This window comes from Lontra canadensis, unplaced genomic scaffold, assembly GCF_010015895.1.
Source record: "Lontra canadensis isolate GAN:19392208 unplaced genomic scaffold, GSC_riverotter_1.0 scaffold9, whole genome shotgun sequence".
Lineage (NCBI taxonomy): Eukaryota > Metazoa > Chordata > Mammalia > Carnivora > Mustelidae > Lontra > Lontra canadensis.
Genome location: NW_022631003.1, coordinates 24696236 through 24716412, shown reverse-complemented (window position 1 = coordinate 24716412; position 20177 = coordinate 24696236). Strand labels below are relative to the sequence as shown.

The 20177-nt window shown below is 34.8% G+C and overlaps 1 protein-coding gene across 1 annotated transcript in view; it reads right to left on the bottom strand.

Annotated features, from left to right (window-relative positions):
• PIK3C2G (phosphatidylinositol-4-phosphate 3-kinase catalytic subunit type 2 gamma) overlaps positions 1-20177 on the bottom strand; it is a 350852-nt gene that overhangs the window by 177386 nt on the left and 153289 nt on the right. Inside the window, exons 17-18 of the mRNA XM_032855093.1 lie at positions 19970-20063; positions 16667-16761 (exon numbers count right to left, since the gene is read on the bottom strand). Of these exons, the coding sequence (XP_032710984.1) occupies positions 16667-16761; positions 19970-20063 (189 nt within the window). The remainder of the gene's footprint in view (positions 1-16666; positions 16762-19969; positions 20064-20177) is intronic.

Genomic DNA, 20177 nt, shown 5'->3' with positions numbered 1-20177 from the left:
AATCCAGAGAAATGCTTAACTGACTCTAGCAAAAAATGGAGAAGATTTAGAGAAGATATTGTATTGAGAGATGCAAAGAGTATTTTAGTATCTTTAGATAGCAGGAAAATGTGAAAGTCAGGATATCACCAGGCACTAGCAGATACGTTGGTATGGTATGACCATGAGTGCATTGAGCAAATAATAAAAAAGGAGGTTGAAAAAGCAAGTGAGGGGCCAAAAGTGAAAGGTTTATATGGTTTTCTATTTGTTATTTATGTATACAATGCAAAAAAATAATATTTAAATTAAATATGGAAAATGATGCAAAGGGAGGGTACAGATGGGAAAGATGAACCCAGGAGAGAGTAAGTATTCAGAATTCATACTACAAGGTTGTGTTAGAGGTCAGCTAAATTTTTGACCTCAAGTATGTAAGCAGCCAAAGGGAAGTAATAACATTTAATGAATGTTTACTACGTCCCAACCACTGTTCTTAACACTATCAGTCTTTTGGTGTTTTTAAATAGCTTTGAGTCTAGAAAACTTTTTCCAAAAATTATTTTGGCTTTAAAATTCAATATTTTCTTTATTAATTTTCAAATTTAAAAACACAAACTTTCTTAAACATTTAAGTTTAATTTAGATATCTTATACCCTTTATAAAGGTATCAAATTTTAACAATGGCTTTCAGGGAGGGAAGTCTTTGATTACTATCTTCCCAGTTAGAAATCTAATGCTCTTAAACATTTTGAACTTCATTTATAAATTTAGTATACTCAATTTTCTTTTTAAGTTACTCAGTGGTCTGTCTTGACAGAGAAATTTTTTTTTATTATACCTGGCACATAATACTGTAAATATTTTGTTTACTCAACTATTCCATGACTTATAAATGCAGTACCATTTCAATTTAAAATCACAAGCCTATTTGATGACTTGGTTAATTTTTGGTCTTTTGTTATTCCAAAGACCAAATTCTCTTAAATATTAAAAAAAAAAAAAAAAAAAAAAAAAAAACTAAGGTAGTATACATACAAATGTAATAATAATTACTACAGTTTAATTATCTCAAATATTTCTATACCTTATTATAAATCTAAGGATTAAATGACACTCTCAAATGTACCAAAATCTTGATAATTGTTAAAATTTGGTGGTGGTATGTGTATATAAGGGGGCATTTGGTCACAGTACTACTATCTTCTCTATTTTTACAGATGTTTGCACATATTTATAATAAAAAAATTAAAATGCTTTGTCATTAAAAAAGCAAATGATTTCCCAAACAATCTTGGAACTACCTTTCTAGCAATTTTTGTGTTGCTTTCTCTGCTTGATTAGGTTTCCTAGCCACAAGACTGGTTTCTGGTGGGGTGCTGACCAGTTGAGACCTGGTTTGTAATCTAGGTCAATGGTTTCCAACGGAGGGAATCTTTCAACCCATGTTCCTCAGATTCACAGTAGAAATTAGATAATTTTTCAGACTGACAGTGACATTCTGCTACATCCCCTCATACCTGCCTCCCAACTCCATTCCTGCCCTCCCAGCTCCCTATCCTCCTGCGTGCTGCTGTGTCACTCAAATAAATTTTATTTTTCTCTGGATCTTAAAATGTGTAACAGACTTTCCTTCTGGCTCTGTAACCACTAAACTTAAGAGAAATTCTGATTCACATACATTCTTGCCCTAATTACTTAAAAATTTTAGTTATCAGATCACTTGTCACTCCCTCAACATCGCTTACATCACAATTTTTAGTGATTTCACTATCCATGTAGATGAGTATTTCAGTATCCTGGACTTAATTCTCTTAATCTCTTTTCTTTGATGATTTTATCTCTACTATCAGTCAATCTCCTATTAAATACTTGACTTCATTATTATCAGTGTTTGCAAGCTTTCTTTAATTTCAATTTCAGGCCTCTCACCCTCCACCCACCACCTCCTATTTTTCTAGTTCTCTGACTTTAGTTATCCCAATGCTTGCATCTTTTTGTCTATATGGACCTCTATAATTCATCAATTCTTTTACTCTCTTCAATCTAATTTATGCCCTCAGTTCTGTCCTTACACAAATTAAGTTTCATGGCTTATTATTCTAAGTTATAAATCATTATACTGTCTGTCTTTTGCATATACCTTCAATTCTCTTGCCTCCCTAGTTTCATGATGTGCTATGGTAAGCAACATTTTTTTCTTAAATCCAGCACTCCCTCTATTTCTTGGGCAAGGAGAAAACCACACATCTTTCTAGTTGTCCCTACTTTAAATTTATAAGCAGTAATTTCAAGTGAGTCCACTGTTCTCAAACTCCCAACACTTTCTGCCCCACTCAAAAAATGATTTTGTTTCCTTCACTACAAAAGCAACTATCATTCTGTCTACTCACATACATATTCCCATCTACTTTTCATTTCTTCTTGTTACTGTGCACAAACTCTGTGTGCCAACCCTCTTGTGCCATAGATCCTAATTCCTCTTATTACTCAAGTCCTTTGCATGAGAAATTTCTCCACTTTCTCTTGTCTTATCAACATCACCCTCTTTTTCCACCAGCATATAAAAAAGCTGTTATTTCTCCCATCCTAAACAAAACAGAAGAATAAACAAAATAAAACAACTCCTCTTGAGATTTTAATACTCAGCTACTTCAGCTACTGACCCTTATTTCTCTACATAACTCCAAAAGTTACTGTCTCTGATATTTCTAAGTCTTGAGTCTATTCCTACCAGGCTTTCACCTCCATTCACTGAAACTATTTTTTCAATGACCTTCAGTGATCTTCATGGTGCTAGTCAGATCTCAAAGTTACTTGACCTATTAGCAGCATTGGACACAGTCAATCATATCACTTTTACTTTTATACTTTCTTTAGTCTTGTAGGATTCAGTACTTACTTCATTCATCTTTTACATCTCTGACTCCTTTTTAGTTTTATTTTATTTCTGCCTTCTCTCTTCGGCTTTTAAATGTTGGCTTGACCACCACATATTTGGATGTCTTTGCCTTTCTATCTGCTCTCATTCTCCCATGATATCCCCTACTCTTATGCCTTTAAACCTCATCTTTGCATTGATATGATAATTCCCTCATTTTCATCTGTAGTCCAGATAAAGATGTTCAGTAATTATTTCAGATTTCAATAGGTCCAAACTGATCTCTAAATATCTTTTTCCCACCCTTAGAACCTGTCCTCCTGAAAATCTGTTCTTTCAGTTATTCAGGCAACAATCATAGTAATCATTATTTGTTTATCTCATGACCCTCAGCCAATCTATCAGAAAATTTTGTTTACTTTACTTTTATAAATAAACCCAGAATTTAGTGATTTTTCACTCCTTCTACTGCTGTACCCTGATCTGAGCCACTACAGTCTTTTATCTGAATTATTGCATTAGCCTCCTAACTGATTTTCTTGTTCCTGCCACTGCCCTTCTTCAATCGATCCTTAACACAACAGTCAGAATGATTCTGTTAAAATATAAACCAAATCATGTCTTATATCCTCCCAGAACCCTCTAAGGATTTCCCATTTTACTTAAATTAAAGCCAATATCCTAATAATGGCATAGAAATTTTTACATAACCTGTCTTCACCTTTCCCCCTTCCCCTCTGACTTCATTTCCTATTATTTTTCCCCTTGCTCAGGTTAATCTAGCTACACTGGCCTCATTGTAAGCCTCAGAAAGCTACACTGGTTTCTCTCTAGTACCCCAAACAAGCACCTCAATGCCTTTGCATATGCTGTTTCCTCTTCCTCATATTCTCTTCCTTAGACACCTAGCCATCCATTCTATTACTTCACTGAGGTCTTTTTTCGAATGCTACCTTTTTAATAAAGCCTTTCCTTGCTACTCTATCTTAAAATTGCTCTTCCCCAACCCTCGTATTCCTTATATCTCCTAATTGTTTCATTTTTTTTCCTAGCATTTATCAATATCTTATAAGTATATATCTTATTTCTCTCAAAAGCTATATAAAGAAGGGTAGGGATTTTTTTCTGTTTTATCCACTGCTGTATCCCTGAATACCACAACCTGATTTTTTTCCCAAGGAAGGTGCTTAATAATATTTGTTTAATAAATAAATTCTTCCTATGAGCTAGGACCACAACTTGCAGATGCAAGCCTGATACCTGGTTGGATTCTCTGTGTCACAAGGCTGTCCAACTCTATGGTCCCAAATCTTATCACATTACATTAATTCTCACAATGATCCTGTGAAAATAAATGTTATTATTATCCTCATTTTAATGGCTGGCAAAAATTGGTCTTATAAAAGCTAAGTACCTTGTGGAAAGTCAGATACCTAATAAATAGCATAAGCAGGATTTGCATTCAGGCACAGTGAAATAGATCCTAAACTGTGAACTACCACCCTATGAGTTAAGAAAGCCAACACTTTCATATGTTAAAAACAAACTCTTAATCTCAGGAAACAAACAGAGGGTTGTTGGGAGTGGTTGGGAAGGGATAGGGTGGCTGGGTTATGGACACTGGGGAGGGTATGTGCTATGGTAAGTGCTGTGAATTGTGTAAGACTGATGACTCACAGACTTGTACCCCTGAAGCAAATAATACATTATATGTTAATAAAATAAACAAAGAAACAAGCAAAAAACAAAAAACCCCAAACTGGTTGCTTTAGAACCACAAGTTCCAAACACATAGAAACGTTAGTTTTTCTGACACTGATAATAAAATAAAATTTGTTCTGTTGGATATTTTATATAGAATAAGAGTAATGAATTTGATCTTTATCTTTTTAAATTTTGTATTTATTTTTATTTCTTAAAGATTTTAAAAAAGGTTTTATTTATTTTTCAGAGGTAGAGAATGGGAGAGCACAAGCAGGCAGAGCGAGAGGGAGAAACAGCCTCCCCACTGAACAAGTAGCCTGATGTGGGACTCAGTTCCAGGACTTTGGAATCATGACCTGAGCTGAAGACAGATGCTTAAACGACTGAGCCACCCAGGCATCCCTATTTTTTTTTAAAAAGATCTTATTAATTTTATTAGAGAGAGAGAGAGGGAGAGAGAACATGAGTTGGGGAGAAGGGGCAGAGAGAGTGGGGAAGGCAGGCTCTCCACTGAGCATGGAACATGAATCAGGGCTCCATCCCAGGACCCTGAGATCATGACCTGAGCTGAAGGAAGATGCTTAACCAAGGCACCCCTTTTCTTTATCTTACGAGCATTATCTTTATCTTATGAGCATCCTGAGCCACCCAGGTACCCCTTATCTTTATCTTATGAACATCAATGAGAATTATTGAATTGGGTAGATGAAATAATAAATAACAGCAGTATTCATCAGGAAATCATAATGTCCTGAGCTAAGGGTTTAGTGGAGATGGAGAGAGGAGTATTGACTCCTGAGACATTTCATAAGTGACTTGGTAGATACAAAGGGAGATGGAGGAAATTAACTTAGATATGTAAATAAATAGTTTAAAAAATCACTAGGAAAGTATGTCACAGCATGAGTAGCTGGATGAACCTGAAGAAAGGCTGACATCAGGAATCGAATTTCTATTGGCAGTGAACTGTAGATTTATTATGTACTGTAAAGTCAAAAAATGAAAGGGCTACTACATTAGATTTCTGAGTTTAAAACTTTGGATGAAGCGCCATCCCTAGTGATGAAAAGATTTAATATGTATTCATGGAAAGTGGTTGTAGAAGTGTGAAGGAGTGAAAATTTATTGGTAAAATAGGATGTGAAGGGTGCTTGAGGCATTTTTACCTGAATTATCCATTTAGAAATGAAACTGTCCAGAATGGTGGCAAGATATGGGATGGTGAGAAATACTACAAGTGTGTCCCAGAACTTTTCCCACTTACATGGTTCTCCCATTTACACTTAGATGAAATTTAGATCACAGAATTACAGATTTATGTCCGCTTGTCTGATAACATACTTCAGTTGGGGAGTGCTAATTAAGACGTTCTTAAACTATCCTCCAACAAATGAAATGTCATCATTTGATTAAAAAATAAAAAGAAGAAAGATAAAAAGAAAGATTTATTAAGGCTAGGGGTTATACAAGCCCTATTGCATAATTTTGTCACTTCATTCTCAAAAAAATTTCAATTCTTCCAATTATTGATTTATTCAATGTATATGTACAGAGTAGTTATAGGTGTCAGGTCTCATGCTAAGTACTTTTGGTTAAGTATTTTATTCTTGTTTTGCAGATGAGGAAACGGAAGCTCAGAAAGTTTAAGTCAGTTATCCTGAATCAAAAAGCTTGATGTTTCATAGCTGTTATCACTAGTCTTTTTAATATAAAATACCAAAACTGGTGGGACACTGTTATCCAGAGGTTGGAGGACAACTGGTCCTAACTTTAATGCATGTACAAAAACAGCAAATGACTTCTTCAAGATAATCATTGCTAAGTATCCTGGGTAGCGGAAAGAGAAAAGAGAAATGTGCAATCATCCCTTGTCATTAATCAATTGTCCAATGGGAAGGAATTGCTAACTGTGACCATGGAAGTGAATCCTGTATAAATGTCATGTTTATCATTCATTATACTTCAAGAACAAATTATCTCACTGCAGTCACATGCTTAGTAATAAGATTTATTATAAATATTTAATACCAAAGGAATAAACAATTTAAGATTTATTGCTTTAATTATGGGAAGAAATAAGAAATATGGCCTTAATAATGGAAAAATCCAAGATAACCACTAATCACATTTTCTTTCCTAGTTCATGAGATGTTTCAGCAAGTTCCTATCTTTCTCAGATGGTCTATAATGCTTTCCTAGTGTGGTAGATTTAGCAACACAGAATCCATTCTTTTCCTGTTATAAAGGGTTTGTTTATTTATTTAAGTTTTTAATTTTAGTTATATATTTAGTATATATTTAGTATAGTTAACATACAGTGTTCTATTAGTTTCAGGTGGACAATACAATGATTCAACAGTTCTATATATCATACTCAATGCTCATAGTAAGTGTATTCTTATTCCTCCTCACCTGTTTCACTGGTTCCCCACCCACCTCCCTTCTGATAAGCTTTATTTTAAATGTGTACACTCAGTTGAAGTTATTTCTTTTTTTTTCAACAAGAATATTTTTTACTTGAAACATACTTCAGAATACATGGGTCTAAAAGGGGTTCTTTAAGTTCTTTGCCTTTTAAGTTCTCAACTTCTTGCAAGAGTATAATTTTTCATTTGTAGTTCATAACCTAATCCTATAAAATAACCAAAGGACCAATGAAAATTTTTACTCACATTTTCTTCTTCTGAACTGTGTTAACAGACAAGTGAGTGATGTGAGTGAGATAGAAAACATGTATCAACAGGCAATCTGTGAATGTTGCTAGATTTCTTTGTCTGTTAAATTTCTCTGATACTAAATGATTCACATATTCCCAACTTTTTCTGACACTTAGAGTGTTTCAAGATACTTTGCTCAACAAGTCTCTAAACTAGTTTATACAGTGACTTTTCCACCCAATTCAGAGTCTGATATTAATAAAGTTTTATTTTAAATTTTAATTGGAATAAAACAAAGAAAGAACAATTGTAGGAATGAGGAGTCAAATATCAAGAATCCAAGACCTGAATTCTATATAATTATTAATTTGTGATATGACCTTGAGAACTGGAATTTTGGGGATACTAAATGATTAAACATATATATCCTTTGGATGTACTAAATATATATTAAGGACCTTGATAAGTATGATCTCAATTTATTTTAACAATAATTCTGTTAAGCATAATTACATTTCCTTTACAGATTATGAATAAAATCAGGAGGCTAAGTAATTTTTCGAAGACCATATAGCTAACAGAGACCTGAGGTGGAATTACTACCTAAGTATGTTTTCCCCCAAATCCTATTCTCTTACTATTACATTATTCTGTTTTCTATTGTTCTTTGTTCTATCCTTCATTATATGTGAGTAGGCAGAAGGTCATAGTGGAGAGGGCACAGGGTCAAATTTGGCTGTTCTACTTAATAGCATTACATACTTAGCCTCTTTAAGTACTAATTTCTTCACCTGAAAAATGGAGATAATGAAGTTGCTGAGAATATGTGAAAAAATGACTAGCATAGTATTTAGGATTAACTACATCATTTCTACTTGTAAGGATAAAAAAGTATTGAAGACAGTTAGATGGTTAGACTTCTTAGTAATACTCTATAAGTCACAGCCATACTAGAGTTGATAAACCTAGCATTCTGGTCTTTATAGCAGAGAAAGAATAGTAAGATATTTTAAGATGAGTCAAGTCACTATCTGATCCCCAATTCTGTTTCTGAAGTTCCTTGATCCTGGTAGCGGTTCTCTGGACAACTGACACAACGATTTTAATAGTGGAGAAATACACTGAATTGGGCTTATAATCTGATCAAAGAGAATTTGAAAATCACTGAATGGAATGTTTAAAATTAGTTTGTTGAGACAACAGTGTTGAAAAATAGACTCTGACATCTGTGGTAACTGCCTAAAATAGCCAGGAAGCTTTAAAAAAAAAATCGCTTAAACCATGTTTATTATCATTTGTTTATATTTTCTATCCCTTTTGCAAAAAAGCTACAAATTATGTATATAATAGGCACTCAATAAAAACTTAGGGAACAGTTGTATCAAAGAATGGATGACTAACATAATAGTCTCTCTTTTCTTAACATACTTATGCACTTTCCTGCATCTGTTCACTGAAGTCTGTTGGTCTACTTGTGCAGTTACCCCCACAATGTTTAGTTACTGGAGCTCTAGATTTAAGTCTTGTGAGATTTTCAGAATAATCAATCAATTTATGTCAACAGTTTATTGAGCAGGAGCCTCTCCAAGAGTGACAGTAAATTTTACTTGGAAGAAAATAATAGAAGTTCCACCCTTTTGGTAAATTAAGGACATTTATAACACCCTAGGAAACATAAGTACACAGTGCCCTAATTTAAAAAGGAAAGTGACATGTACATTAGGATTCCTCCCTTTAACAATTTCAGATCACTAAACCCAAGCAAGATAAAATTTATGTGGCATATCTGCCAAGAGCAGTAAGTGTTTCAGGCAGACTGTCAGATCCAGAGAAGATGAGCATTATTTGTGCAAGCTGTTCACTTGTCATTGGTCAAAACGGAATCATACATGCCAAAACAAAAATAAGAATTCTAAGTTATTAAACACGACAAGTATTTGATTGAAATATCCAAGTCTGGATTTTGCTGCAAAAAGCCACACATATGAAGCTCTTTAGCCAAGGAACACCAAAGTAACTGTCTTTCTCTTGTAACTATAGTAATAACAAATGAAATAGAAAATTGAGTTGGAAGAAAAGCAAGAAAAACCTCTATTCAACCTTTTCAAAGAGGGATCTTTTGATGAGTAAACACAGAAAGTAAAGTTGAGCCTGAAAATAAAGGACTTACTCAACAGCTGATAAAAAAACAAAACAATAACAAAAAACTACCAATCTTCACAGTCCAAAACAAAAAACAATCAACCGAATGACAACAACAACAAAAAACAGCATAGGAGCCAGCAAAAATCAGAAACTGCTCAGTAATTCCCCAAAAATCATAATCGTAACATAGAAAATTATATTTTAAAAGACAGTAAGTAGCCACTTACTAACTTAAGATTTCCCCATAAAACACTTCTTGTCAAATCATTAGGTACAGCCTTTTATTAAATTTTTTAAAGATTTTATTTATTTATTTGAGAGAGAGAGAGGACAAGCAGGGGGAGGGGGAGACGTAGAGGGAGAGTGAGAAGCAGGCTCTCCGCTGAGCAGGGAGCCCCACCTGGGGCTCAATCTCAGTTCGCTGAGATCATGACCTGAGCAAAAGGCAGACCCTTAACTGACTGAGCCACCCAGGTGCCCCTGTAGGCTTTTATTTTTACTCAGGGTTTTAAGAAACAGGGTAGTTAAGTCAATAAAAAGCACCTCACACTGTAGACACAACCATTGTTAACAACCAAAAACTAAAAAAAAAAAAAAAAAAAAAAAACAACCGATAGCTTTTCAAAAACTTTATTCCAGACGATCATATTTATCTCTAAGTCATTAACTAAACTTCCCCCGATTACAGAGAGGTAGGGAATTCCATTTTTTAAAAAGAGCAAAAGTGATTATGAGAGTACCAATGGGAACTTACATACTGAATATAATGACTTCAGTGTAATATAGCTTATTCAGTATAATATGACTTAATTCTCTGCTGTTTTAAGTACAGTAGTCAAGATAAGTTAGCCTGTAGGCAGCATAAATGTATGTGGTATAATTATTATTTTAATTCATTCAACAGGTACTTATTGAATGCCAATTATATGTGCTGTGTGCAATATTCTGTGTTAGGGATGTATGATTAAGATAGGGTCTCACAATCCAGAGAGGGAACATAGGGTTTTATCTAAACTAAATCTAGTCTCCCCTTCACAACGGAAGAAAGAATCAGATTTGTCCAGATAGCAAAATCTTCAGGGAAGATGACCAGTTTAGGGGTATATTTGAATATTCTAAACCAATTAGGTAAGTCAATTCACCTGATGGCCATCTGATCAAGTGATTGTCTCAGGATAGTATGTGACCCAATTCCCACAAATGGTGAAAGAAGTTAACTCTGTTATGAAGATCAGAGGAAAATTTTTCTTGTTGAAGAAGGATTAGCCCCTTTTCTTTTGCTGCCTGGTGTCATGTATGGATGTGGTATTACCTGTGCCAGTCTCCTTATAACCGTGATGTGCAGTGGACTAAGAACAAACACACAGGATGACAGAGCAAAAAAGACAAAGAAACTGGGTGTATGACAAAATCAGTGAGCTGCTGCTATAAAAAACTTTGAAACCGCTCTACTAATGAACTTCCTGTTATGTGAGATTATTAACTTTTCATATTGTTTAAGCCAGTTAAATCAATATTTTTGTTATTTGTGGCCCAACCTATCTTAAAGGTAAATGGTGAAGTAAACAAAGTATGTACTGCGCTAAAAATTGTATCGGCAAGTGTGTATAAGGGCTGAGACATCTTCAAAGATGATAAAAATTTGAGCTGGGTCCCCAAGGATTCTGGGCAAACCACAGGGCAACTGAATTTCAGGCAGAGAGAAATACCATGTACAAAGCCACAAGGGCTTGAAAGAGCTTGGAAATTTGAATAACTACTTGAGAATACAAAAGATATTGTTTGGATGTAGAAAGTCATACACAATGGGTGTGGGAAGCAGGCAGAGTTGAAATCATGAAAATCTATTGCGAAGTCATATTAAGGAAGAACAGATTTTTTTTTTTTCAACATCTAAAAATTCTTAACTCTATCAGTAAGAAAAAGCTGATCGGAATTATGGAATTATGCTAGCCAGCTGTGGGTTACATTGAAACTAGAACCTACTTTAAGAGTTAGGGATCAAATTGTATTACCTAAAGATTATACCAAGAACAGTGTGGAGGATGGATGGGCCCAAGGTAGGTAAGAATGGAAGTGAAAAAACAAACAAAAAAACCCCCAAAAAACCCAAAACAAGAAACAATTAGAAAGCTGTTGTGATCATGCAAGTAGGTAATACTGAAGACTTGAACTAAGGTGTTATCCACCTTAGTGGACAGAAATAGAAAAGGGACAAATTTAAGACATATTTATAAGAAACAATAGCCAAGTCTTAAGGGCTGATTGAATGAGGAAGGTTGTTGGTAGGAATAATGCCTTCCAGATTTTCTGTGTTGGATATCTTGGTAGTAGCTGTTAACCAGGATACTACATATAAAAAAGAAGGTTTGGATATAGTGAGTGCAAGGATTGAATGAGAAGGAGAGGATAGCAATATTTAATTTAGTTTGGGACCTCTTGGGCCAAGATACCAGTTGTCCACCATAGCTACATAAATAAGTTAATAATGAGCCATCTAGGTAAAATAGTTTAAAAATATACCCATTGGTTAAATCTCTTGGAAATACTAACACAATAATTGGACAAAAGACATTTTTAAAAGATGTCTGCCAAAATAATGATTCTATTCCAGTGGTTGGGCAATTATCTTTTTTGTCTATTGAGATCAATCTTAGCTTTTGAAAAGAAAGCCAATTAATATATTTAAGAGTGAGTACTGGTTTTCCTTCCATGTCCTCTTTCTCTACAGCTTGATGGTCAAATTTCTTCAGTCCTATATATTGCTTTACCTCTGTGGCAGACACAGCTCTGGATTTACCAGATCAAACAGTGTTTTGCTTCTGTATATAGACATATATACTGGTCTGCTTTCCTATTTTCCGTTGAATGTTGATGGAGTCTTGTTACTGACTTTTGACCTATGGAATGCAGGCAAAAGAGGTTATGTGCTCCTTCTAGAATTGGCTCCTGAAAATATTTTTGACATGATGTTCTGGTCCTCTTTTTAAAAATCTGGATCAAGGTACAAGGAATCTGGGTGAGAACTCCAAATTCAGGGGTTGACTGAACCATAAGATGGAAGCTTGGCAAGTACCATCAATATACAGATACATTCCCATTCTGTTACCAGTCCAGATCTTTCTCCTGCTCTTTAGGATTCTATATCCAATTGCTTACTGGGTATTTTTACTTAGAAGGAAACTAAAGATGGATTTTGCTTACATTTTATTATTGCCAAGTTCTGGCCTGGACTACACGAATTTATTTTCTAACTCATTTAACTTGATGAAATGGGTTGACTTGAATTTCATTAGCATATTGCTGGCTTAATTAAATAGTGTTTTAGAGAAAACTGAGTCTTGGTTTTATATAACATAAAGTCTTGGTTTTATATAATAAGTACTGAAAGATAAGTACAAAATGAGTCTACTAAGTAAATTACTCAGGAATTGTTTTCTTACCACTCGTAGTTTAATAGTAAAACTAAGTGAAGAAATTTAGTGTTTTAGGAATGAATCAGGAACTACAAAAGAAAAATTCTGGGAAAAACCCTACTGTTCCCTTCAAAATTCCTTCAATTATATAATTTTTTTTGGAGCTTCCTCCAAATGCCTATTTATTAACATTATAATTGACAGCAGTTGTGGGTTATGCCGACACCTAATAGCAAAAACTTTGAGTATTAGATATAAAGTTCTCAATTTGGGATATTGTTTTTTTCTTCAGTTTTGCATTCAAGTTAAGGAAAAGTCACCACTTTAGTGTACTTGAATGAGTCCCTAATCATTGATAGAAAAACAAACAAACATTCTGTGAATTCTTCAAGTTGTACTTTTCTTAGAAGTGGGTGGTGAATTGGAAAGAGACCTGAAGTGGGCATGAGATGTCATGAAAAAAAATATTTTAAACTTAATTCTTCAGCTAGCTAGATGATTGTAACTGGATGAATCACTTAATTTGTTGATATCCCTTTCTGGGTGAGAAAAAAAAAGAGCTATAGCATTTGTAAGGTTCCATTTGACTCCCAAATCCTGTAACTCTATGAGTATTTATTATCTATTTGTTTTGGAGATCAAATTCAAATATTATTAGAAGACAAAGATAATTACTAGTATTAAGGTCATATTAAGGAAGAATAGATTCCTTTTTGTTGACCATATATTTTGTTGGCTAAAGTAAACCTGTAGTCTGAGAAAATATAAATATTTAATGGTATAAAGCTGTTTTTCAAGTCCTTAACCCAAATCTCCACCATGAACTATGACAGAGGAAGACTGATATTACTATAGGAACACCAGATTACTATCTAAGGAAGCAGTGATAAAATTGCATGTCACTGTTGTAATGAAAAATTGCTGGAAAGTGGATTACAAAGTTCAGTTCCCAAATGCCAGATCTGGTGCAAGTTCCAACATTTGAGGTCAGTATGTATGCACAAAATGATCACTTTTATAACTCTTTACTTTTTTTTTTAAACAAGATAGAAAAATTTGAAGAGTACATAATTTAAATTAGGGATAATTTAAGGTGGAGCTTTTATTACTGGCTTTTGTATTGATTTGAGGTAGAACTTTGTATGAGATTATAAGATTCTATTTTCATATATTTAATAAAAGAAATAACACAAATGATATATGAAAATTAATTTAAAATTGTATTCTGTTTTTAAAGATCTTTTTATGAAAAGAACTATATAAAACCTTTATCGCATAGAATAGAAATAAAATAAAAAAAAAACAAAAAAATCCCCAGCTGTTCCTATATTGTGCCTCAACTAGAAAACTATGCTAATGGATTTTACAGATTATTGCATAAAATGTAAACTTTCTTAAAAATATCCATCACTTTTTCTCAGGTTGGTTGAGGCAGAGAATAGCTATTGTTAGCTTAGTGAATTGCTTATTGCAGAGATTTTATCCTGTGTATACTTTTCTGAGAACAGTAAGGTGAGAGATGATTATAAGAGATCAATATTAAATGACAACAAGACATATCTTTCCTTTATAAAAGAGTGAAGCAATAATTTATTATTCATTACATTGTGAAAGTAAAAGGTTAGTCAGTAGTAATATAATGATTCTAGAAGGTAAAGGAGAGGCTTTAAAACCTTCTATTGATTCTGTATCATGCATGCTCTATTACACTGTGATAACTCCCTGAAGTACAGCTCTTTACTCTTTCTTCAGGGAGTGTTTCAGATCTCAAAGTAGAGAGAGCATTTATCTCCTCTGTATATTCATTTATATGCCTTCATCAGTATTTAACTCTGGCAGAATGGGAGTGCATGTTTAGGCTTTTTTATTGACTTGATGGCCAGCCTTGCCGCTCTACCTTGTAGTTGTATTTGGAATGGATCACCATCAAGTGGACAGGATTTGTTGTCCGTTTTCTCCCTCACCTACCCAGGGGATCTTCCCTGCTGCCTGGCTGCTAGCTGTTGTGTTGTTATCCTGTCAGCTTGTTTAGGCAAGGACTATTCTGTTTTATCCTTCATAGTTCAACAGGGTCTAGTATCTCAAGATTTGTCACATAAATGAACAAACGATCATCTAATTCATCATGAGCAGTATGTTCTAAATATATATATATTTCCACATTAGGAAAAAATTCTAGGAGGGAATAATACTTAACCTAAAGCATTGACTCACTGATGACAGAACTTCAGACATCAGGAGAAAGGATGATTTAGGAGAAAGGATGAGAGGGAGGCCTGGCTGGGGTCTTTGGTCCACAGGAAGACCTGCACCACTGCTGTCTTCACACAGATTAACTCAGAAGACAAAGGAGCTCTGGCTAAGCTGGTAGCAGCCATCAGGACCAATTACAATGACAGATACGATGAGATCCGCTGCCACTGGGGAAGTAATGTCCTGGGTCCAAAGTCAGTGGCTTGCATCGCCAACTGGAAAAGGTAAAAACTAAAAACTGCCCACCCAACTGGGCTGAGTGGACACTGTTGAATATTCTGTATATAAAAGTAATAAAAAGTTCTCTTTCAAAAAAAAAAAAAAAAGAAAGAAAGAAAGAAGGGATGAGAGGGACATGTGTGACTTCAATCATATGATGCAAAATTTCCACATTATTTCACTTTATTTAGAGCAGTCCTTGATTTGAGAAATCTACCCCAAAATCTAGGTAAGAAAAGTTTAGGACAGAGCGCTTAGAAAATGAATGGGGAGATTTGGCATCATCTCAATTTTATGAGTGGCATCTTAAAGCTCTTAGGATTTGGTCCTTTAATACTATCGCCACCTTGGAAAGAAAGGCCTTGTGGTGCCAGAAATACCATTGCCTTAAGTCATTCAGTACCAGCAAACACTGATGCAACAGCTTGTTCTTTGGGTCCTAATTCCTGATTTAGATTAGTCCCTGACTTCTGCTCATATTTTCTCTCCAATCCAGTTTTGACTTCACTAGTGATATCGATTGCCTAATACCTGATTGGGTCAATCTCCTGGAATTGCTCTAAAGCCCTACCAGCTCTGTTTTGGCATCAAGCCTGATTGACTGTTCAAGCAGCCCTCTTCTGCCCCCTTCTGTCACAAGCCTGCAAGTGCAAGCTGGGCCCTGGTAACTTGATCTTCGTTTTACTGAGAGAACAAGAGACCAAGTGTATCCACTTAAGTTTCCTCAGCAACCTAGTAGCTGACTGAAAAACTGGGGAGAGTAAGACTTCATTCAAGACTCGATGAAAGAGTCCATTCAGTGAAGGGCCCAGGGCTAGTCACGTGTCTGATGCCTCCCTATACCGACATAGTAGAGGATAATGTTCTGCTTTTCATATTAAACATTTGAAATGAAAATGAACATCAGAATAAACACTGGCGCCTAACAATTCCTTGTATCTCTACTTTGCTATGAAATGCTTGAGTTATTTTCATGGGCAGAGTAATGTCAACATGAGTAACATTTCTTGAAGCAGAAAAACATACTAAAAAATGAAAGTGACTTTTTTCTATTAATTAAAGTGCTTTACTAGCAACTGAAGCTAGTAGATGTTGTCTGCCATACATATGTGTGTGTGCTCCCTCACTCTCTCTTAAAGAAAAAATAAAGCTGTAGGAAAAATATCATCTAGCTTTAAAATTCAGATTGGATTTAAATAGCAGCAACTGTATAAAGGGAAGATTTTGAGGATGATGTCAGTTAAATTGCACTCATAAATAAAAAAAAAAACTTGACAAAGACTCGAATTTGGCTGAACTTTAAGTGGAGGTTTATATCAATTACAAGGTAAGAAATCTTCTACTTCTTCTAATGCTGTTCCATAGAGAGAAGTTGACAATAAAAAAGGTATCCTATCCTATTTTATCTTACCAGTAAAGACGATGGGCAATCTGGATGCTTTGCAATGAACGGTGCAATAGGAGTTGTACCAGAGGACTTTCAAGGTTCCATTCAAACTTGACAGCCTGAAGTAAGAGATATAATTAATTTACACTTCTCGGTAACAAAATTCTAGCAGAATACAAAAGGCCTAATGAGGTTTATGAAAAGGCAAAGGAAAACAGCATAAACATTTTAACAGAATGTTAAAATTATATTGGATATTTGATTATATTTGATATATTATAAGATAACCTTATTAGCTGGTGTGTAACGTAGCACACACACATCACAGTTTGGATTTGTGAAGTCTCTTTCTCATTTATGCTTTAGTATCACAGGATAATAAATAAGAGCAGATGGTTGGTGGAGTTCAACCATGCCTAGAAGGAAAATCCTGGCACACACAAAAATACATAGTATGATTAGTGTCCTAGATATAAAAATAGCATTATTCAACAGTAGAGACTTCTCCTCTTAGGGGAATGAAATTAATGCACATTCAAAGCCTTAACAGAAATCACCAATTGATACAGCAGTATTATCCTGCAGAACCTGAAACTTGAGAGATTTCAGAGCTGATTGGTGCTACCCAAGTCGACATCTCTCCAAATCTTTTCCCTCATCTCTACTGTGAACAGCTCCTTATGATTTTCTAGGAAACCCAACCTGGTGGAAAATACAGGCAGTAATGTCAGCCCCTAATATCTTTATGGGCCTAATTCAGATTAGGTACTCTGCAGGGGCTTCCCCGTCCACAGAGAGTACCTGGGTCTCATCATTCTTCCAGAAATCTGAACATATTTGAAAATGAAAAACAGGCTCTCTTCATAAAAATTTCCTTCCCTGTTTAAGATGCAAAGCTTCTATCTTTAGTTGCTCAATAGCCATTTAAGTCACACACAGCGCCCCCCCACCCGACACACACACAGAGTTCAAGCCAGGTTTTTATACCACCGTACAGACAGCAGACAAAAGTGGGCACAAAACACATTTACATACACACCTGAAGAAATGCTTCAATATGCTGACCATACTCAAGGATGGGAAACTTTATGAATTCCTAAGGTGCCAAAGAGGATTTCAGCTAATTTGCATAAACTCTTAGTGCTGTCTGGATGTATAAAGACCATAATATATGTTCTCTTAAACTGCAGCCATGGCTTGCTTTCACTTACTTGCTAATACTAGCTGACCAGGTCGTAAGTTGTGTTGATGCCCTAATAACATATCACATGAGCACACAAGCAAGAGAGAGATATCTTAGAATTTATTTCCGTGCTTGTCTTTTTAGCTTTCCTTTTAGATTTCCCCATTGTTTCTTCTTGAATAAATATTTGTTGCTTTTAAATTGCTTCACTTGTTTCCAGACTCCCTGTATCACTCTGTGCACTGGTACAATTTCCCCCTCACTCCTCCTTCACCATCTAGGAGGCTGGCAATATTTCTGGTGTACACTGCATTATTATGAACTGTTCTTGGAACCTACCCACAGAGTGTTGACCTGCGGTTTGCTGTAACCTCTGGGTCCAGGTCTAAATTATTTTCTGGCTATGAACAACATGTTCTGTTTTTGTTATGGACTTAGAGTCCTGTCTTATTTCTTTAATATGTCTTGCATAATTCTAACAATATAATACATAACAAAGTAACATACTTCAAGAAAATAATCAGTAGGGTAGAATTTTGTGTGTTTCAAAAGTTTTTATGTGCTTCAAGTTTTGAAGTTAGGGGAGAGCATGGGGCAAATTCTGTAATAAATGTTTTGAAAATTCCTCCCAGTTTTATTTTCCAGTCATTTTTTTCCATCCCAAAACATTCTATTATCTTCATTTTTAATTGGAGAGTCATTGCTGCACTTCCTAATTTTACTTCTGTGTATTTGCTATGTTGGGTTCTGTGTGCGTCTTGTCATATGAATTTGGATTTGCAGGTATATGGCTCTCAGTGATATCCCTGGTGGCGAGTGCGTTGCTTATGTATTCTGACTGCCATTTTCAAATGGGTTTAGTATACATAAAATTTTGTAAAAACTTACTTTTTTGATTTAGGTTAGATAGAGCATGCTGCCAATACTCATGAATCATGAGATGAAGTGTTCCTACAAGTTTGATTAATTTTTATTTGCACTACACTAACCTGAAAAGTATAGAAAAATCACAACTGTGAAATCTGTATAAGTAACTATATGGTATAGCTATTTCGAAACCAGCTTTCACTTTAGGAGTCCTTGAGAGAAGTGCATATTCCATGTGCAAAACAAGTTCTCTGTCCTAGGGGCACTGGGGTAGCTCAGTTGGTTAAACCGTTAAGTGTCTGACTTCAGCTCAATTCATGATCTCAGGGTCCTGGGATCAAGCCCCACATCAGGTTCTGTGCTCAGCGGGCAGTCTGCTTCTCCCTCTGCTCATTCCCCCTCCACCCCAATTGTGCTCTCTCTCAAATAAATAAAATCTTTTTAAAAAAGTTCTCTGTCTTAAATGTTCAAAAACTAAGTCACTTGGCATTTAAGATATCTTGTAATTATAATCTGACCTTTCAGATAAGAAAACATCAGAGTTAAAAAACAAAACAAAAACCGAAAAGCATAAAGGTCGCTATATTAGAACTACCCATCCAGCCCTCATCACATAGTCAACTTGGGAAAACAATATTATTTGTAATTTTGATATTCAATCATTTACATGGTCATTTGCAAGATATATGGTTGTTTCTATTTCAAAATATTAACACCGAATCAGTCTTTGCTCATATTTCTATATTTCATTTATGTGGCCATATTATTTCCTAAAATAACTCCAACGTTGTGATATTTAATGTTGTGGCTAATATGCAGTATCTGTTGGCAGAATTCAGGTATTATCTTATAAAACCACTTTTATAGATTGATAATCAATGTTAGAATGGTCTAAGAGAAAGGCAAGAAACCCATATATTATGAGGAGCTGCCTAGAAAAGACTATTTTCTAAGTAACATTCATTTTATTTTTAATTGTTCTACATAGTTAGATGGAAAGATTTCATCACCATTATTTCTATATTTTGCCCCAACTCTAAATAATAATTTTTTTTTTTTTAATGTCCTCTTTGGCTCTTACAGATCGTTTCTGTAACTATCAGTTTGGGCTAAAGAATGTCTATGTTACCTATGTTGACACACGAGCTATAATTTAGTCTCTGGCTTGCCAAATTACAATACCACTTTATATAGTCTAGTGTTGACTTACTGGAAACTCTTTTTAGAGGATTATTAGTTAAAATCCTAGAATCCTTTGGAAACTCTGCTGTTCTTACCTGAACTAGCTGTGGGAGATATTCCAGTAGTTCATCATTCAAAAGGTTGTCTAATTGCTGAACAGCCACTTTACGAATTTCTTGATCTGGAAAACTAACACAAAGTAAATGTATTTATTGAGCTATTAATGGTATGGAGTAATCTATGAAAAATGTCAGGGAGAAGAGGGAATGAATTCTACCCCCAGCACATAAGATAACATCATAA